This window comes from Petaurus breviceps, unplaced genomic scaffold, assembly GCF_028583685.1.
Source record: "Petaurus breviceps papuanus isolate PSGF00001 unplaced genomic scaffold, PetGlider_PUasm1.0 37, whole genome shotgun sequence".
Lineage (NCBI taxonomy): Eukaryota > Metazoa > Chordata > Mammalia > Diprotodontia > Petauridae > Petaurus > Petaurus breviceps.
The window spans coordinates 80,758,168-80,777,017 of NW_027186296.1; the positions used below are offsets into that span (position 1 = coordinate 80,758,168).

The following is an 18,850-nucleotide window of genomic DNA, read 5'->3' on the forward strand; positions in this document are numbered from 1 at the left end:
TTTAGGGAAATACTGCTATGCCGTAAAACATGATGACTAGAGAAAGTTGGAGAAACTTCGAAAGAGTTCCATGGATTGTTGTAACAGGCATGGAACAGATCTGAGGTAGCATATACAGTGGCCACAATGGTGTAAAGCAGAGATGTCAAACTCATGCCAGCCTTTTGCAGTCCACAAAACTCTTGAGCATACCTAGAACCAGATTAAAATGGGTTTGGGAAATGTTTAACAAAGTAAATTTAAAAATACAGTATAATAAAGACAGTATTTATTTAATTTACTTTTTATTTTTTTGCTTTTTGGAGGATAGTTGGGGTTAAGCGATTTGCTCAAAGCCACACAGCTAGTTCTTGTGTTGTGTCTGAGGCCGGATTTGAACTCAGGTTCTCCTGACTCCAGGGCTGGTGCTCTATTCATTGTGCCACCTAGCCACCCCTATTTCAGATTTTCTAAGTCAATATATGACAGGAGGTATCTGTTTATATTTGAGTTCCACTCCACTGATTTAAAGACAAAGGGCACTAAAAACATCAGAATTCATATGGATATTGACCAATTCTGCTTCAGAGGACTGATGATAAAACAGATTTCTCTGTTTATTATAGAGAGATGGTGGGGATTGGGTATAGAATACTGTTTATACTGTTGGGTAGAGTTTGTGTATTGTTTTGTTTTGCTGCTTTTATTTTTTAGATATGAGGATTCATTCTAAAGAGAAAGATTATTAGGGACTGACAGTAATGTAAAATAAAAATCCCCAATGCATTAATCAAATGTTGAAAAAAAAATAAAATTAGTGTTGTTGATGAAGTGTTCTTTAAGGACCCTTCTAAATCTCAAACCCTTTAAACTAAAATACTTCTTACACATAGCCAATTTTTTAGTCAAAACAGGTTTAATCCCTCCATTTCGATCCCAGTTTCCCTTTACTCCTACTTTAGCATAGGGATAGTCTACAACTCCTGCTACCTACTTAAAATACAGCCAAGTATTTTAAGTCCCGAGATGACCCCTGGCTAACATTATTTGGAAAATGCTAACCATTGTAACCCATTCATTTTAAAGATGAAAAAAAAAAACCTACCCTGATACGTAATATGGTAAAGTGGCTTTTCCAAGGTCATATATTAAAATTGGTTTAAGTTCAATGACAAAGCTGAAAACGCTAGTTACTCTTTTAACACTAAAGTAGATACCTTGTATCAACCCTGACTCAGGCCAAAGTTGAAGGTACTTTCAATTCTAACTGCCTCCTTTTGGAGCCTACTATGTCCTAGGGGTTTGCATCATTCTAGTTCAAGGTAATGTTCATATCTGCACGTTAGTACATTCATACAGTGGATCCTAGGACTAGGGTTGTTCAAGGACATTTACCTCAATTCACTCTTAAATTTTTTAAAGAGGTGTAATCATTCCCAAGATTAAATATAGATCAGGGTATACCTTTTCAAGTGAATTCCTTGGGAGGAGAAGGAATGAGAAGTTACATTTTCCTCTCAAGTAGCAATATTTTTTTTTTTTATTGTTTTGAGTTAATCTTAATAAAAGGCCTAGAAGGAAAAAAAAAATCTAGGTTTTCTCCATCTCATTTGAAATTGTCATAAGAGGCCCTTGGTGGGTGGCAGGGATGGAGAGGGATCTAAGAGCTGCCTGGAATTGAGTCAGAAAGGAGAATGGGACACAGGGAGAGGAAAGTAGGATTTTAAAAATCAGAGAAATTCCAAATCGGGGAATTAATAGAAGATAAGGCTTGAGGAAAAAGGGAAGGGGGGAAGTAGGTGTGACCAGTAAGATCCCTTGCAGCTATATGATTCTATGATTCTAATAGGTTTGAAGGACATAAAGTGGAAGGTAGGTTGGGAAATGCCCGTATTTGTGTTTTATGTCCTCTTTAATATGAGATGCTCCTAAAAGGAATGTAAAAGAAATAAATAAACTAAAATTGAAAAGGAAAATGTGCAAGAGACAAAGAATGTGGAGCCAGCAGAATGAACTTGGTAAATTATGCAATTTGAATTGTGTTTTGTGAATTCGTTTCTCAATCACTTTGGAAAAACCATATTCAAAAATAAAACAAAATAATCCTTATAATGGTTTAAATAAGTTGTGAAAATAATTTGGAAATACAAATGTCAGCAGAATTTAAGATCCTGAAGTGCTCTGATACTGTGTGTGAATGAACTATTCTTTTTATAGAATTTTATTTGTAGGGTTTCTTTTTCTTCTTCTTTTTCAAATAGCTGGCCAACAAGTCTTTTTGGTGTGCCTGCCATGTACCCAATACTGTTTTGCGCTACCCTATCAGGGAGACAGAAACACTGAATAGATATTTCCCTGCCCACCAGGGATTTACAGTGTGCCTGGGGTGATAAGACATATATCTATGACATAATTAGAATAAAAATCTTTACTAGTTGGTTCTGTGTTTATGGTAGGAGAAAAGAATAGTCAGTGATTACTAGGAATCAGAATGATTAGCAAAAAATATCATGGAGGTTATAGGAGTTGAATTATTTGAATTAGTTGAATTAAAGAATGCATGGTTTGGATTTGTGCAGAGGAGGAGGAAGGGTATTACAGACAGCAGAGCTCCAGAGCAAAGACATGAAAGTGGGATGAAGCCAGCCATATAGATTATCCTAGTGAAGCACTTTGTTTCCGGAAAGTATGAAATAAATGGAATCTGCTGTCATCCTAATTCTTGTTTTTGTGATTAATGCATTATGCTATAGACCTCTTTGTAATCATTCCTTGTTTTTTTATCCTTCCTTCTCGAAGAGGACCATGACATCAGGAAGGTGATGTCATAATTTAAGTGAGTTGGATTTAAGTGAGAGAGGTCTGTGCAAAGTCACTAGTCTCACTCTCCCCTCTGGAGCCATCTGGGTCCAGAGGCAAAATATAGATCAGGATGACTGGATGCAATGGGAGACCTTGACCTTTTTAAGCTAAGGTCTTTCCTAGCTCTCAATTTGAGTGAGGCAACACCCATTCAGTGATTAAGGTATATTCCATACGATTGAGAAACTTACAATCACTCTCCATGTACTGATCCAGTAATGCTTTTTACTCTTCCCTGTTTCCAACTTTGGGAAATTTCTCTGTCTCTTTCCCATGCCTGGAATTCATTTCCTCTTAATCTCAGTGTTTCTGGCCTTCTGTGCCAACCCCTCCCCACCAAGTCATTCTTGATCACCCTTAATTCTAGTGCCTTAACTTTGTTGATCATCTCTTGTTTACCCTGTATTTAGCTTGTTGTTTGTGTTTTATCTTCCTCATTAGATTATGAAGACTCTCTGCCTCTTGTTGTATCTCCAGAACCTAGCACAAAGTAGTCATTTAATAAATGTTTGACTATCAATCAATCAAATATTGAGTGCCTACTATGTACCAGGCACTGTTCTAAGAGCTAGAGATACAAAAAGAGGCAAAAGACAGTCCTTACCCTTGAGGAGGCCATAAACGCATAATCATAAACTAATAGAGGAGATAGCATGCAAACAAATATATAAAACAAATTATATACAGGAAAAATAGGGAATCATTGATAAAGAGAAGGCACTAGAATTAAGAGGAGTTGGGGAAGACTTCCTGTAGCAGGTAAGATTTTAGTAGAGACCTAAAGGAAGCCAGGGAGGTCAGTAGTCAAAGCCAAAGAAAGAGAGCATTCTAGCCATATGGAATAGCCAGAGAAAATGCCTGGAGCTAAGAGACAAAGCAACTGTCTTGTTTGTGGAACAACCAGGAGACCAGTGTCAGTGGATCAAAGAAAGAATACCTTTCAAGGAAGTGAGGTATATAAGAAGACTGGCAAGATAAGAGGGAACTAGGTTATGAAGGGCTTTGCAAGCCAAACAGCATTTTGTATTTGATCCTGGGGGCAATAGGGAGCCACAGGAGTTTATTGAGTAGGGAGGGGGTGGGGCACGACATGGTCAGAACTGAGCTTTAGGAAAATCACTTTAGTAGTCACTAAAAGGAGGATGGATTGGAATGGGAATAGACTTGAGGCAGGCCCATTCACCAGCAGGTTATTGCAATAATCCGGTTCTGAGGTGATGAAGGCTTGTACTAGAAAAGTGCCAGTGTCAGAGAGAAGGGTGCATATCCAAGTTGCAAAGGTGAAATCATCAGGCATTGGCGACAGATTGGATATGGGCAGGTGAGAGATATGCCTGCTAGGTTGAAAGACTGAGAAACTAGGAGGAAGATGTTGCTGTCTACAGCTATTTGGAAGTTAGGAAGAGGGAGGGTTTAGGGGAAAATATAGTGAGTTTGGTTTTGGACATAACTGAGTTTAAGATGTCTATTGCACATCCAGTTTGAGATGTCTTAAAGGTAGCTGTTGATTTGAGGATTGGAGGTCATCAGAAAGTTTGGGGCAGGATAGAGATATTAATTAAACCTATGGAAGTTGAAGAGCTCCCCAAGTGAAGAGATAGGTGAGAAAAGAGATCTAAAGAAGCTAAAGGAAATAATTGTAGACAATTACATTATCCTTTTCTCCTGAAGCCTTCTCTAAATAGCACTGCCTTTTCTCTCTCCCCTTCTTCTCTTAAACACTTGAGTCTAAGGTCATCATGTCCCATGTTCATAAATGTCTAAAACAGATAGATTATTTTGAAGATCCCCCAAAATGAAACTTTAAGACTTCAAAAATATGGAAGGGTAAGGTTCATGATCCTCCTGTACGTATGTTTCTGGCAATATGAGATAGAAACCCCTGTATCACTGCTAGTATGCCTTCACAGCAGACGTGGGAAGGAGAATAGGCATGAATGTGCCCCAGACAGCCTATATCATCATAAACAACAGGAAGAAACACAGCTGCATGGCAATGCAGGCAGGAAGGAGGGAACAGGGCCATAGGTCCCCCTGCCCACTCCGCAATCACTGGGGATAGGCAGGACAATGAGGGATGGCGATGAGTTCAGTAGAGGAAAAGCTATAATTGCTTTTCTTACCACCTCTCTCTGGGAGGCCAATTATAAGAAAACCCCTAAAGGAACCAGCTCGGCAGGAACTTGGGGCTGGGAAACTTGTGCATGAAGCAGACCCCTCCCACTGGCCTATCTATGGTGTTATTTTGCAATGTGACAGCTATCAGTTAGTTGACTTTGGGACCTTTCTGTGTGAGTTTCCTTTATTTTCCTGTTCCTATATTCTTGTGCTATGACACAATTCCTGTCATGTTTGACAGCTGTATGAGGTATGTAATATAAGCATTATCCACATTTTAAACAGATTGGGAAACTAAGGCTTTGAGGTATGTACATCCCCTTATCACAAAATTAATGAGAACACTCAGCACATTCCTAATCAGAGTGTGACTCTCCTCCCTTCCCTTTCCTTCCCTCCTTCTCCTCCTCCTCTTCTTTCTACTCTTCTTCTTCATGTTTCTCTCTCTGTCTCTGTCTCTCTGTCTCTCTCTCTGTCTCTCTGTCTCTCTCTCTGTCTCTCTCTCTCTGTCTCTCTGTCTCTCCCTCTGTCTCTCTCTCTGTCTCTCTCTCTCTGTCTCTCTGTCTCTCTCTCTCTGTCTCTCTCTCTCTCTGTCTCTCTGTCTCTGTCTCTCTCTGTCTCTGTCTCTGTCTGTCTCTCTCTGTCTCTGTCTCTCTGTCTCTGTCTCTGTCTCTCTCTGTCTCTCTCTCTCTGTCTCTGTCTCTCTCTGTCTCTCTCTCTGTCTCTCTCTGTCTCTCTCTCTCTCTGTCTCTCTCTCTCTCTCTCTGTCTCTCTCTCTTTCAAATGCACTGGGTGATTTTGCTAGCCTCCTCCATGTACCCCTTCTCCCATCTCTGTCCTTTTGCCCTGACTCTCCTCCATGCCTAGAATGCACTCCTACCCAATCTCTGCCTCTAAGAATCCCTTGTTTCTTCCAAAACTCTGCTCAAATGATACCTTAAATATAAAGACTTTTCTAATCCTCCTAGGGGCTAGTGTCTGCCCCACAATAACTTGACCTTGTATTAATTTTGTTGTATATGATTAATTATGTGCATGCTGCTGCATTATCTCCCCCATCAACATGTAACTGACTTAAGGGTAGAGACTCTTACATCTTTTTGTCTTTGTATTCCCAGTGTATGGCTCAATGCCTGGCACATAGTAGGTACTTAGTAAATATTTGCTTATAGGTGTGCACATGGCTTAAAGTGTGTTTGGTAAAGGAAAGACCTTGGAGACCAGTTTCATTTGAACTTGAGCAGGCATTTATAACCTCTTCTACCAATGAGGGTGGTGCTGTGTGCTGAGAGACACACAAAGATTTACCTGAACCTGGTCCTTGCCCTCACAGAGCTCAAAAAATTGCAGGGGGCTACATTATATTCATAAATAAGACTCCTACAAAGTAATGTTTGCTAAGGACAAAATGCTCCAGGAGAGTCGAGGAGCAGAATTATTCTAGACAGAATCGATCAGGGAAAGCTTCTTATAGTAGGTAACATTTGAACTGGGGCTTAAAGGATTGGTGGACTTTCAGTAGGAATTAACGTCAGAGTTGGGGTGGATCTTCTTGAAATGACTATAATCTCAGGTGGGGTCAAGTATGAAAAATATTACTCACCTCAAGTTAATAATAACCTACATATCGTTTGCAAAACACTTTTTACATGACAGCCCTAGGAGGTAGGTACTATAAGCATTATCCCCCTTTTAACATATGGGCAAACTAGGACTCTGAGGGTTTAAATGATTTATGCATCCATGATCATAGCTAAAGAGAAGCTGCATCAGGATTTGAACTTGAGTCTCCCGACTCCAGATCCAGTAGCCACATGGCCTCTCAGTTGCTGGGTTTTCTTATTTTTTGAGGCTTCTACTGAGTCTGAAATACATAGGAGGGGCTTAAAGGAAGTCAGAATGGTTGATTGTTACTGGTGAGATCTGTAAATTAGAGTGGGAATTATCAGCAAATGACTGTGGATCAGCCTAGAACAAGGGTCTTAAATCTATAGGACACAGATCAGGGCCAGAAAGCCCAGGGCCAAAGACCAGGCCTGGAAGAATCTAGCTCTCCAGGTTGTTCATCTGCCATGGGGTGGATTTGAGCTCTTCACCACTCCAGTGGTTTTACATCAATGGAACCCAGAAGGTCCAGCTGTAACTCAGTATTCTTTCAAATGTGAACTGGATTGAATGATCCAGTTACTCAAATTCTGTCCTTAGTGCTCGAAATATCAGAGTTTTCCCTTTGCTATGAAAATGTGATTAGGAAATTAATAACCAAATCAATGAGGAAACACATGGGCACTCCCTCATTTTCCAGCTATTCTGATGATTCATTTAGGAGAGTATATATGTATTGCTGCTGCGTCAGTGCCTATTAGGAGATGTGAGATTCAGGCGTGCACTAGAAGATTTGAAAGAGATGAGTGGACTGACACTGTACTTTGTTCTTCTGTCCAGGAGAGTAGTACCTTCCTGGGCATCATCTGGCAAGATAATTATGTGTATAGACTCCCTGTCTATACACAGTTGGGGAAATGAGCTGTGTTCTCAGTTCCCAGCCTGAGTCACACATCTAAGTAAGCACAGTTTCTTTGACTGATGCATGGTAATGCTTTGGTCAGGGTCTATGAATGATTGATACAAAGGCCTCATGAGCTATTGAATTGACTGTCCAGACGGGCATGATATTTACTGTATTTGTGATGTGCTATGTGAAAAATTGGGGTCTTATGCTCTCCATGTTTCCCTGTTCAATTTCAGTTTTCCCGTCACAAAACTGGGACATTCATACTTTGACCATTAACTCATTTAACAATTACTTTATAGGGCACTAGAGCACTGTGCTAAATGCTCCAGGGTTATTCAGATATATAATCCAGGGTCCCTGCCCTCAAGGATCTTAGAGCCTAGCTGTGGAGGCAAGACTAGTGTTCATGAAGAATTAAATAAGGATATCATGCACAATGCTTTTATAATGACCCGCAAGCTTCTTCTTGAAGCTACAGCCTGAAGCAATCATTGTTCTTCTGGTGATGCTATATGACTGTGAATCATGAAGTACTACTGCATTTTCTTGAGAATTGAGGTGACAGGTTATCCAAAGGACAAAGGAGAGGCACATGGGGGAAAGGGTGTAATGAGCCATAGCCTGTTGGCAACAGAGAATTATGAACTGGGAGAAGTAAAAGATGAATAATCAAACAGATACACCAGCTGGAAATGGAGGTGGTCATGCCATTCAGGAGGGTATGAGATAATCAGTGGATCATCCATATGTTGCATTTATACTCATAGCTAAGTTGAAATGATTAAAGGAAGGCTGCCAGCCTCCAGGATGGACCTTTTGTGTGGGTTATAGACAGCAGTCACACAGGATAAGAAGACATATTTCCATATTTATACTCATAAGAAGATGCCTCAAAACCACACTGTGAAGTAGTTGTTGTTACTGTCCATCTCTTACAGCTGAAGAAACTGAGGTTGACAGAAGGTCCATGATTCAGATAATTGGAGGGAATATCTGATAGGATCCATTGAAATGTCATTGTGAGCTTATCAAGTGCAATATACGTAGGATAGTCCACAGATTGCAATAAACCCAAGTCTCATAGAATCAATGAAGTCAGCTTCGGATAGACTGCCAGACTTGTCACCTCCACCCAGACTGTTTGCATGACTTGTGGACCCCACAGTGCTAGCCAGTCTATTGAAATAGAAACAATTGAGGAAAAAAAAGCCAAAGTCAATCACATCATTCCTCTCTATCGTTGCTTTCTCTAGGATGTATATGGACATCATTCCATATATTTACCTCTGTTCCATGTTCCATCCTCACAACTCTCAACTTAAAGATCTCTAACACAATGTGAGAACTGCCCCCACTCCAATAAATATTAAGGTCCCTACAGTGTACTTTATATCATCTCTGCCTCCTCCTCTATTCTCCCCTCCCTTTTTTAATTCACAGTTTTTAATTAACAAGCGTTTTATTTGTTCTCCTTATCCCCCACTACAACAACAATAGCAACAGCAACAACAATAACAACAACATTCTTGGAGCAGATAATAATCATATAAAACAAATTCCCACTTTGGCCAAGTCCAAAACCTTGTGTCTCATTTTGCATACTTCTTTGTCAGAAAGTGAACATTATTCTTTGTTGTGGGTCCTCCGGAATCATACTTGGTCCTTGTATTGATCAACATTCTCAAGTCTTTCAAGGTTCTTCCTCCTTCTTTTTAGTACCATTTTGTTATGTATAAATTGTTCTCCTGGTGCTGCTCACTTCATCATTACCCACAACATTATTTCATAACTGTCTTTCCAGGTTTCTCCAGGGTTTGGATCCTGGTTATCTAGGATTAGGGAGGACTGGCTTGATAAAAGAAGGAGGAAGTAGCTTTGGAAAAGGGATTTTAATTAAAAAGAATGATAGCTACTGCTAAGAAATAAAAGGAGGTTAGAAGAAAGTGAATAATTTCCCCTCTCTTTATCAAGCCAGTCCTCCCTGATTCTGGGTAAGCAGGAATCAATCTCTGCTATGTTGTCACATTCTTTACCAAGGAAAGTAATGAGAGAATAGGTTACACAAATTCTCTTAAGTCACTAAGTGTATTGTTGAACTTTACATCCTTGAATCTGAGCTGGTTCTTGTCCAGGTGTACCTGGCTCATCACCCCAGCCCTCAAACCAGTTTAACTCCTTGGTTTCCATCGTACTGAATCATATATGCACTAAGTGTTACTGACTTACAGTGGGTATAAAGCTCACTAAGGTTGAACAGTTAATGAAGGCTTTGTAAAAGATGGAGGATTGAGCTAGACCTTCAAGCATGGTTAGAATAGAGAGCTGAAGGAAGGGCATTCTTCAAGTGGGTGCTGGGGTGTGAATAGCAATGCTATGAAATACTGTAGAGTAGAATCTCAACAGGGCTGGGGTAATAATGGAAAACTTCACATAGTAGAATAAGGAACGTGGTCCAGTAATTGTTGGTGGGGCTGGGGTTGGAGACTTGGTAGGGGCAAGAAGGCAAAGTTCATCGCAGAAATGTTTGCAGGCTTCATTAATGCATGTTGATGTTTAGAAAATGAACACCAATCTCTATGGTTTATTCAGGTGTTTGGGGATGAATAGGCGAATGTACACCAAAAGCACATGTTTATGGACTTGGTTATATAAGACAACAGAAAGAACTTTCCTGTTTTAGGCTCCATTTACAGATAGAGAACCCGTGGCCTTGTTTTATTTTTTTTTAACTTCTCATGGCTGCTGGTTACAATTCTCCAGGGACTTTGAATAGTCATGCTCGTCTGAAAACACCAGGAGACTCAGCTCTGTCCTGTTTTTCTACTTACTTACAAGAGAGGTGGTGTGATGTAAAAGATCTGAATACAAATCCCAACTCTGACCATGGAACAGTCATTTAACCTTTTATCCTCAATGTCCTGATCTATGAAGCATGGGGGAATGAATGAATAAATTATTTATTAAGTGTGTGCTGGGTACAAAGCACTTTGCTCAGTCCTAGGGATACAAATAGAAAAATCAGACAATCCCTGGTCTCAAGGAGCTCACTTTCTTTCTTTCTTTTTAAAGCAATCAGGGTTAAGTAACTTGTTCAGGGTTATATGGCCAATTATTTCTGGGTGTGGTGCTAAGTATCAGAGCCTGGATTCAATCCCAGGTCATCCCGACTCTGGGGCCAGTGCTCTTACTCACTGAGCCACCTGGCCGCCCCCTCAGGAGCTCACTTTCTAATGGAGGAGATAATACACATGGAAGATCTTAGCTGCAAGTTTGATAGAAAAGTGCCATGATCATTAGGCTATATCAGCAAAGCAGATGGGAATGCCCCTTCTTTAATCTTATTTCCATAAAATCATATCAGTCCATGATATTGAAGTATTTCAAACTGCCAAGGACATTGGTGGCAAGAACGTTCTTTTCTCCTGGGTCTTCAGTAGCTATGGTTGTATCACCAGCAAAAGCAGTGGCCAGGCTACATCTCCCCAGGGGTTGCTACTCAGGATGACAGCTGAGCTGGAAGCATTGGCTCTTGGGCTTGAGGTTCTGGGTTGTCTCCACTGGGGTCTGAGGAGAAATGATAATTGAAGTAATTGTGTTTAACTTGAATGGCATGTGCTGTCTCCTGTACTCAGTTAGGCTAGCTTGCCTGCACTTTGAGTGGCAGTGGGTGGTCATTGGGTAGGAATGGCTGGTTTCCTCTGCACTGGACTTGCTTTTCTGGATGATGGCTGTGTGGCTGGGCTGGAAGTAGGATTGGTAGTCTTGAGAAGGGAGGGGGCAGTGCTCCTGTGCTTATCTGCCTGTTAGTGACAGTTGGTCAACAATTATTTCTTGTGGATGAGGAAAGTAGGGCCCTTTTTCACAGTGATTTCTTTCCTCAATTATGGCTTTAAGCAGGTCTAATGGTTGATTACCTATTCTAATTCACTTGGTGATCTCATTGGCTTCCATGGATTTAATTACCATCTCTATGCTGATCATTCTCAAACCTACCTATCCAGCCCTAACCTCTCTCCCTACCTCCAATTTTGCATCTCCAACTGCCTTTCAGACATCTCAACCTGGATGTCCAGTAGATATCTTAAACTCAACGTGTCCAAAACTGAACTGATTGTCTTTCTCCATAAGCCCTTCCCCCTCCTAATTTCCTTATTACTGTATAGGGAAACCACATCCTCTCAGTCTTTCAGGATTGCAACCTAGATGTCATCCTTCATTCTACTGTCTCACACCTCTCCACCCCCCAACCCCACTCCATGTCCAGCTCATTGCCAAGGCCTACCAGTTTCACCTTTCATCTTCTCTTGAGTGTGCCCCCTTCTCTTTGACACTGCCCCTCCTCTGGTGTAGATCCTCAGCACCTCATGTTTGGATTACTGCAATAGCCTGCTAGTGGGTCTGCCCCCCTCAGGCATTTCCTCATTCTAATACATCTTTATTCAGTCACTAAAGTGATTTTCCTAAAGCATAAATCCTATTATATCACCCCCTTACTCAATAAACCCCAGTGGTTCTCTATGTCCTCCAGAATTAAATACAAAATGTTCTACTTGGCATTTAAAGCTCTACATAACTTTTCCTTGTTGTTATTCAGTAATTTCCAACTCTTTGTGACCCTATATGGGGTTTTCTTGGCAAAGATACTAGAGTGCTTTGCCATTTCCTTCTCCAGCTCATTTTACATCTGAGGAAACTGAGGCAACAGGGTTGAGTGACTTACCCAGGGTCACACAGCTAGTAAGTATATAAGACTGGATTTGAACTGAGGTCTTCCTGACTCTAGGCCAGGCACTCTTATTTACTTTGCCCTCTAGCTGCCCTTAACCCCCTTCTATCTTTTCCAGCCTTCTTATGCCTTGCTCCCTACTGCATACTCTTCAATCCATTGACACTGTCTCCTTGCTGTTCCACAAACAAGACACACCATCTCTTGGCTCTGGACATTTATTTCTTTCTGTCCCCAAGCTCTCCCTCCTCATCTCTGCCTGCTGCCTTCCCTACCTTCCTTTAAGTCTCAACTAAAATCTGGTCTTCTATAGGAAGCCTTTTCTAATCCCTCTTAATTCCTTTTTATCTTGTATATAGCTTGTTTGTGCATATCTGTTTGCTTGTTGCCTGTCCCATTAGATTGTGAGCTCTTTGAGGGCAGGGACTATCCTCTGCACTAAGTACAGTACCTGGTGTGTAGTAGATTCTTAATCTTTTTTTTTTTTTTTCCTGACTGGTTGATTATATGGCCAGGAATTTGTTATATATGGTGATCCCACGACTTTGTCCCTTGGCCTTGAATACAAACTGAAACATTTGACCTTACAAAAACTTCTCAGTTGAAAGGTACCGAGATGCTGCCCATCCTAGAAGAAAGTAGTTACAAACTTCAATAGTTTGCTTTCACTCTATAGACTATGTCACCCCCCCCACCCCGGCCCCGGCCCCCCGACCTGCCAGCCTTCCCAATAAATTTACTCTCTCTGTCTATCTATCCTACTCAGGCTCTAGGCAAGGAATTCAATTTAATCTCTTGCAAGCGGTCAAACATAGGATCTGATATAAAAAGGTGAATGGAGGTAGTGGAAATCCAAAAACAGATAGTCTCTGGGTTTTTCTTGCTAGGCATATTCTCTCTGAGAGTGATGAGAGTGCAGAAAAGGGAATGAAAGGGGAAACATATCTTTTCAGGGAACAGAGTATTGCCACATCTTGTGTGAAACACAGACAAGTCACAGATATCTCCTTTGAAAGAAAAGGCAGAAAAACTAGTAGAGGCAGATGCCAAGGAGGCAGAAATGAACAGTTGAACAATCTTTGGGGGTTGTAGTTGTCATTGTCTCTCTCTCTCTCCTTTTCTCTGGTTTTCCTGACAAATGAAGAGGCGATTAGATCAAGGATTCATTTGTACAGTGACATTGATGCTCTGTCTAGTATAGCTGGGATCTGAGCAGATAGAATGATCTAAATCAATAAGGTATAGAGAAATCAGATCCCTGTTCCTTAATGACAGTGATTGGGAAACTGATATGAACTCATCAAAGTCATCCAGCTTGAATGTTTCGATCAGGGGTGGGGAACCAGTGGCCTTGAGGCCACATATGGCCTTCTAGGTCCTTGGGTATGGTCTTTTGACTGAGTCAAAGTTTTACAGAACAAATCCTTTTATTAAGGGCATTTGCATGGTGGTTTGGATTCAGTCAAAAGGCCACACTTGAGGCCCTAGAGGGCCACATGTGACCTTGATTGCATGTTCCTCCCCCCTCCCCCCCGTGTCCCGCTTAGACAAACCCAAGAATCATAGGGAATGTGATCTACCCATATAAATTAAGGTAGTATAGGTCCTACCATTAGAAGAGAACTGCATTCACTTGTTTGCTAGCCTTTATAAAGGGAAATGTTGATGACTGAGAGACAGCATATGTTTCATAGTTGGAAAAGATCTCAAAGGACATTGATTCCACACTTTATTGAAATTACAATCCCTTCTAAATTATTTTATTTTATTTTATTTTTTGCTTTTTGGAGAGGGGAAGGTAGTGCAACTGGGATTAAGTGACTTGCCCAAGGTCACACAGCTAGTTTTGTGTTAAGTGTCTGAGGCCAAATTTGAACTCAGGTCCTCCTGACTCCAGGGCCAGTGCTCGATTCACTGCACCACCTAGACACCTAGCCATCCCCATTGTAAACTATTCTTAACAGGGGTCATCCTGCCTTGGTTTAAAGACTTTTAATGATAGGTAACCCATCACCTCTCAAGGGAACCTATTTCACTTTTGGATATTTCCAAACATCAGGAAGTTTTTCATTTACATCAACATTAAATCTCCTTGCAACTTTCACCTATTACTCCTACTTTTACTCCCAAGAGTCAAGCAGGATATATCTAATTCTTGTCCTACATAATAGCCTTTAAAATTCTTGAAGGCAGCTATTATGCCTTTAGGAAGCCTTCCGCAGTCTAAATATCTGTGCTTTCTTTAATCCTTTTATCACATGATATTGAGGCCTTTCACTGTCCTCATTACTCTCCTTTGGACGCTTTCCACCTGATCAATACCCTTCCTAAAATTGGTGACCACAACAAAATATAGTGCTTCAGAAAATTTCCTTGAGTAAAATAAAGTACAGTAAAACCTGCCCCAACCCTTTCTCTTTAGGATGCTTAAATTTGTTTATTTTTAACATTCATTTTAAAAATGTTTAGTTCCAAATTTTCTTCTCCTTCCACTGAGAAAACAAGCAATATGTTACCAATTACATATGTGAAGTCATGAAAAACATATTTCCATAGTAGCCATTTGCAAAAACAACAATAAAAAGCAAGAAACATAAAGACAGTGAAAAAGACATGCTTCAATCTGCAGTCAGAATTCATCATTTCTCTTCCTCTCTCTGGAGATGGATAGCATTTTTCATCATAGGTCCTTTGGAATTGTCTTGGATCATTGTCTTGATCAGAGTAGCTAAATCTTTCACAGTTGATCATCATTATAATATTGCTGTTTACTGTGAACAATATTCTCCTGGTTCTGCTCAGTTCACTTTTCCTTAGTTCATATAAGTTTTCCCAGGTAAAAACTGCCTCTTTTAATGCATTCTAAGATCACATTAGTTTTTATTTGTCATATTTTCCATTTGACTCATACTGAGTTTGCATTTCATTGAAAGTTCCAATTTTCCCCACAGAAACTATTATCTAACCATGCCTTCCTCATCTTATTGTTGTGAGCTGATTTATTTTTAACTGAAGTGTATGATTTTACATTGATCTTTATTAAATTTCATCTTGTTAGATTCAGCTCAACATCCTAACTTATTGTGATTTCTGATCTGGCTATGCAATGAAAGATGCCAGTTTGCTTGCCTAGCTATTAACATTTATAGGAAGAAGAGATAACTGTGGTCTATCATAGTGATGGGAGGCTTCCTAAAGCTGGTGGAATTTAAACTAGGTCTTTAAGAATAGATATACTTAGGGACAGCTACGTGGTGCAGTGAATAGAGACCCACCCTGGAGTCAGGGGGATCTGAGTTCAAATGTGACCTGAGACACTTAACACTTACTAGCCCTGTGACCTTGGGCAAGTCATTTAATCCCAATTGCCCTGCCCTCCAAAAAAAAGGAGAATAGATAGACTTTGGATTTCTTGACTATAACTAATTGAGCCTAGATAGAATTAGTGTTTCTGGATATACTTAAAATGACACAACTTTGCTAGAGGGACTCCTATTGAAGAATGCACCTTTAGGTATCAATAGACAATTGGCAATCCACTCTCTTGGCTCAAAGACTGATGTGGTGTGCTGAAAGTAGCACTATTCTTTGTGATAGAAAACCTGGGTTTGTACCCTAATTTTGAGACTTACTATGTGATCATAGGGAATCTGATCTTAGAAACATGGTACCACCTAACTTCTCAGATGTTCAGCTTCCCCCTCTGTAAGATGGGAATAATGATACTTGTACTACCTGTCTCATAGGATTTTGGTTGGTAAAGTTGTTTGCAAACATTGAAATTATAGATTGATGTGAAATGACCATCAGTTAACAGATGCTTTTCAAATGCCTACTATGTGCAAGGTCCTATGGTAGACATCTGGTCTTAAATTTGATTTATCTAGATCTGTTGGGGATGGTATTGATTCTAGGTGAAATCTATTTTTTAAAGCAGTATCTCGATGTTCTAGCATAAGCATTTCCACAGCAATGCAACCCATTTTCTTGTGATCCCTTGATACTCATTGTCTCCTTATTCCCCACCCAATTTTGTGTTTTGCAGCTCTATAGCTCCATGGATTTTGGGAGAAGATGGCAACTGATGCATGAGCACATTACACCCAACAGGTTTTACTGGTAAGTTCTTAGTCTCGTGGGTATTCATTCATTCAATTAAATATTTATGAAGCACCTATTCTATGCAAAGGACGGTTCTTATGCTTGGGGAGTGGTACACAAAGATAAAGAAGCTACTATTTACAGCTGATATGAAGTGATCACATACATACATAGATAGGTTCAGTACTCTTGGTTCTATCTTGCCACTCACATTCAGCAGGCACTTTGAAATACCTTAGGTCACTATTAATTTCCTTACTGTTTAAAAAACTATCTCAGCAGAATTCTCAGGATTAAGGATTTAGGATTGGGAGGAACCATATGAGTAAGTTATTAAGTCTAATCCTTTCATTTTTCCAAGGTCAAATAGGCAAAGTGACTTGCCTAAGATCACATAAGTTTTAAGTGGCCAGGATGTGATTGTTATCCAGGTTTTTTTCTCTCCAAATCCAGTGTTCTTTCCACCACACTATTTGGCTTACTCTGATTGCTAGCCAAATTAACAGGCAACAAGAAGTAGCAACTTCATAGAGCACTGGAGTCTAGGGAGGGTGGGAAGGCATGGAGCAGGAGAAGAGTTTATGCTACACTTACCATTCTGGGTAAATGGTCTCTAGTGAGATTAAGTTGCAATGGAAAGAACAGTAGACTGGATTCAAAATCAAAAGACTCGGATTCTAGTCCCAACTGCAATTAGTTAGCTTGGAACTTGGGTAAATTATTTCATCTTTTTGGGCCTCACTTTTCTCTTTTGTAAAATGAGAGAGCTTCACAAGATAATTCCTTCCAGCTCTGATACTTCCTCATCGGTTGTATGCAGCGTTGTGCCTTGCATTTGAGATATAGTTAATCAAATAGATTTTAGTAGTTTGGATCCCTGATGAAGTCAGCCAGAGATGCTTCCTATGTGGAATAGCAATTTCACAGCCTGCCTTCCTCACTCACAAACTATTTTTTAACGTTGAACCATAATAGATTGGCTCAGCCCCTGGGATTATTTGAAATGAAGAATTAATGACCAATGAGAGTTTCTTATACCTTTATACTCAGTTTGGGATGGGAATCAGGGAGAATAATGGATATCAAACCCCACTCTCTTCCTTTTCCCAGAGTTGGAATATTTCTAGGCTTTTTGTGAGCCAAACACACTTCTCCCATTTGGGAAAAGTAGGAGTCTTTAACAAACTGTGAGGAAAAGGAAAATACTCTTATGTATTATTTGTCATCCTTTGGAGTTTGGGCTAAAAGGAGACAATGAAATTAGGTCAACCCTCAGAGTTTGGTCTAAGAAGAGACAGACGAGATTAGGTTAACCTCCAGAGTTTTCTCTAAAAAGAGACAAATGAAATTAAGTTAATATATGCTGTTTATTACCTTTAAGCCAGCAGGAACATACATATGGAACTCAAAGAAGAACCATGTGAAAGAGACTTTTATCTATAGAGTAAGGAAGTACCCCTTTCCTCCCCCCCCAAACTCAGGATACCTGTGTCAGGTAAAATTATGGTTCCCATAAGGCAAGGAAGTACCCCTGATTTCAGGATGTCTGTCCTTCTGTTAGCCAAGGAAAATGCTGTAAAAGGATAATGTCCATAAAATAACAAGGTAAAGAAAGTGCCAATTAATCAAGATAATGTCTAGTTCAAGGTTCCTGGTCCTTATCAATCATAACAGAAGAGTATTCCTGGTCAGCTTCATATAGCCTTGTAGTTGCTTAAACAGAAAGGGGCATTTTGGGTTCACTCAGAAAGGATGCAAAACATTATAGTATGTTAATTCAGAGTAGGCCAGGTGTTTTGGGCCTGTTCAGGTGATGGGGGAACTCAAGCTGGTTTGCAGATTCTACAGTATTCTGTCTATGTGACCTTAATCAGCTGTCCACCTGAAATGGGCCAATTTCTCCAAGGTCTGATACTCAGGGCTTCTGAATGAAAACTATCCTTATTCAGACTATTAAGAAATTGAGGTGGCCAGCCATCCGGGGGAGCTAAGTAGATGAAGAAAAGCAGCACAGTAGACTGAATAAGCTTTGTCATCAATTCTGAAAGAAATTAAATTAAATGGACTAGGGACTGTATTTTCCCTTTTTTGATAAAAAGAGAGGGAAAAAAAGTGTTCTGACCCAGGGGTTTTATCCCCTTCCTTTGTGAAAAGAATAAATTCCCAAGTCCTGTCTGTCCCTGTTAATTGTACCCCAGGTCCCCTTACTCTGCACTTTCTTCTTACCTGCCCCCATGGGGGAAAATAAAAGTTAGTGCCCATGATCACTTGCCAAGTAATGGCTGAAAGCTTCAGTTTGCAATTACTGCTCATCCTTTTCTCATGTATAATTGCCTCAATTATTTCTTTTTGTGCCATAGGAGGCATGCAGCAGCAACTCATTTAATAAGGAATGTTTCTTGATGACTAAAACCAAATGTGCCTCAGTCTGCTATTTCCAATATGGTGGAATGGGCAACAATGGGAGTGGGATGGAATAGGATGTGGGGGTGTTCTAAAATTTGAAGGGGCACAGTAGTAGGCAAGAAGAGAGGGGATATCTATCTATC

General features: G+C 40.2%; 1 protein-coding gene across 1 annotated transcript in view; it reads left to right on the plus strand.

Moving 5' to 3' along the window:
* Nucleotides 1-18,850, plus strand: part of SORCS3 (sortilin related VPS10 domain containing receptor 3) — a 719,603-nt gene that overhangs the window by 452,614 nt on the left and 248,139 nt on the right. The window contains exon 5 of the mRNA XM_069098908.1: nt 16,246-16,319. Coding sequence (XP_068955009.1) covers nt 16,246-16,319 — 74 coding nt within the window. The remainder of the gene's footprint in view (nt 1-16,245; nt 16,320-18,850) is intronic.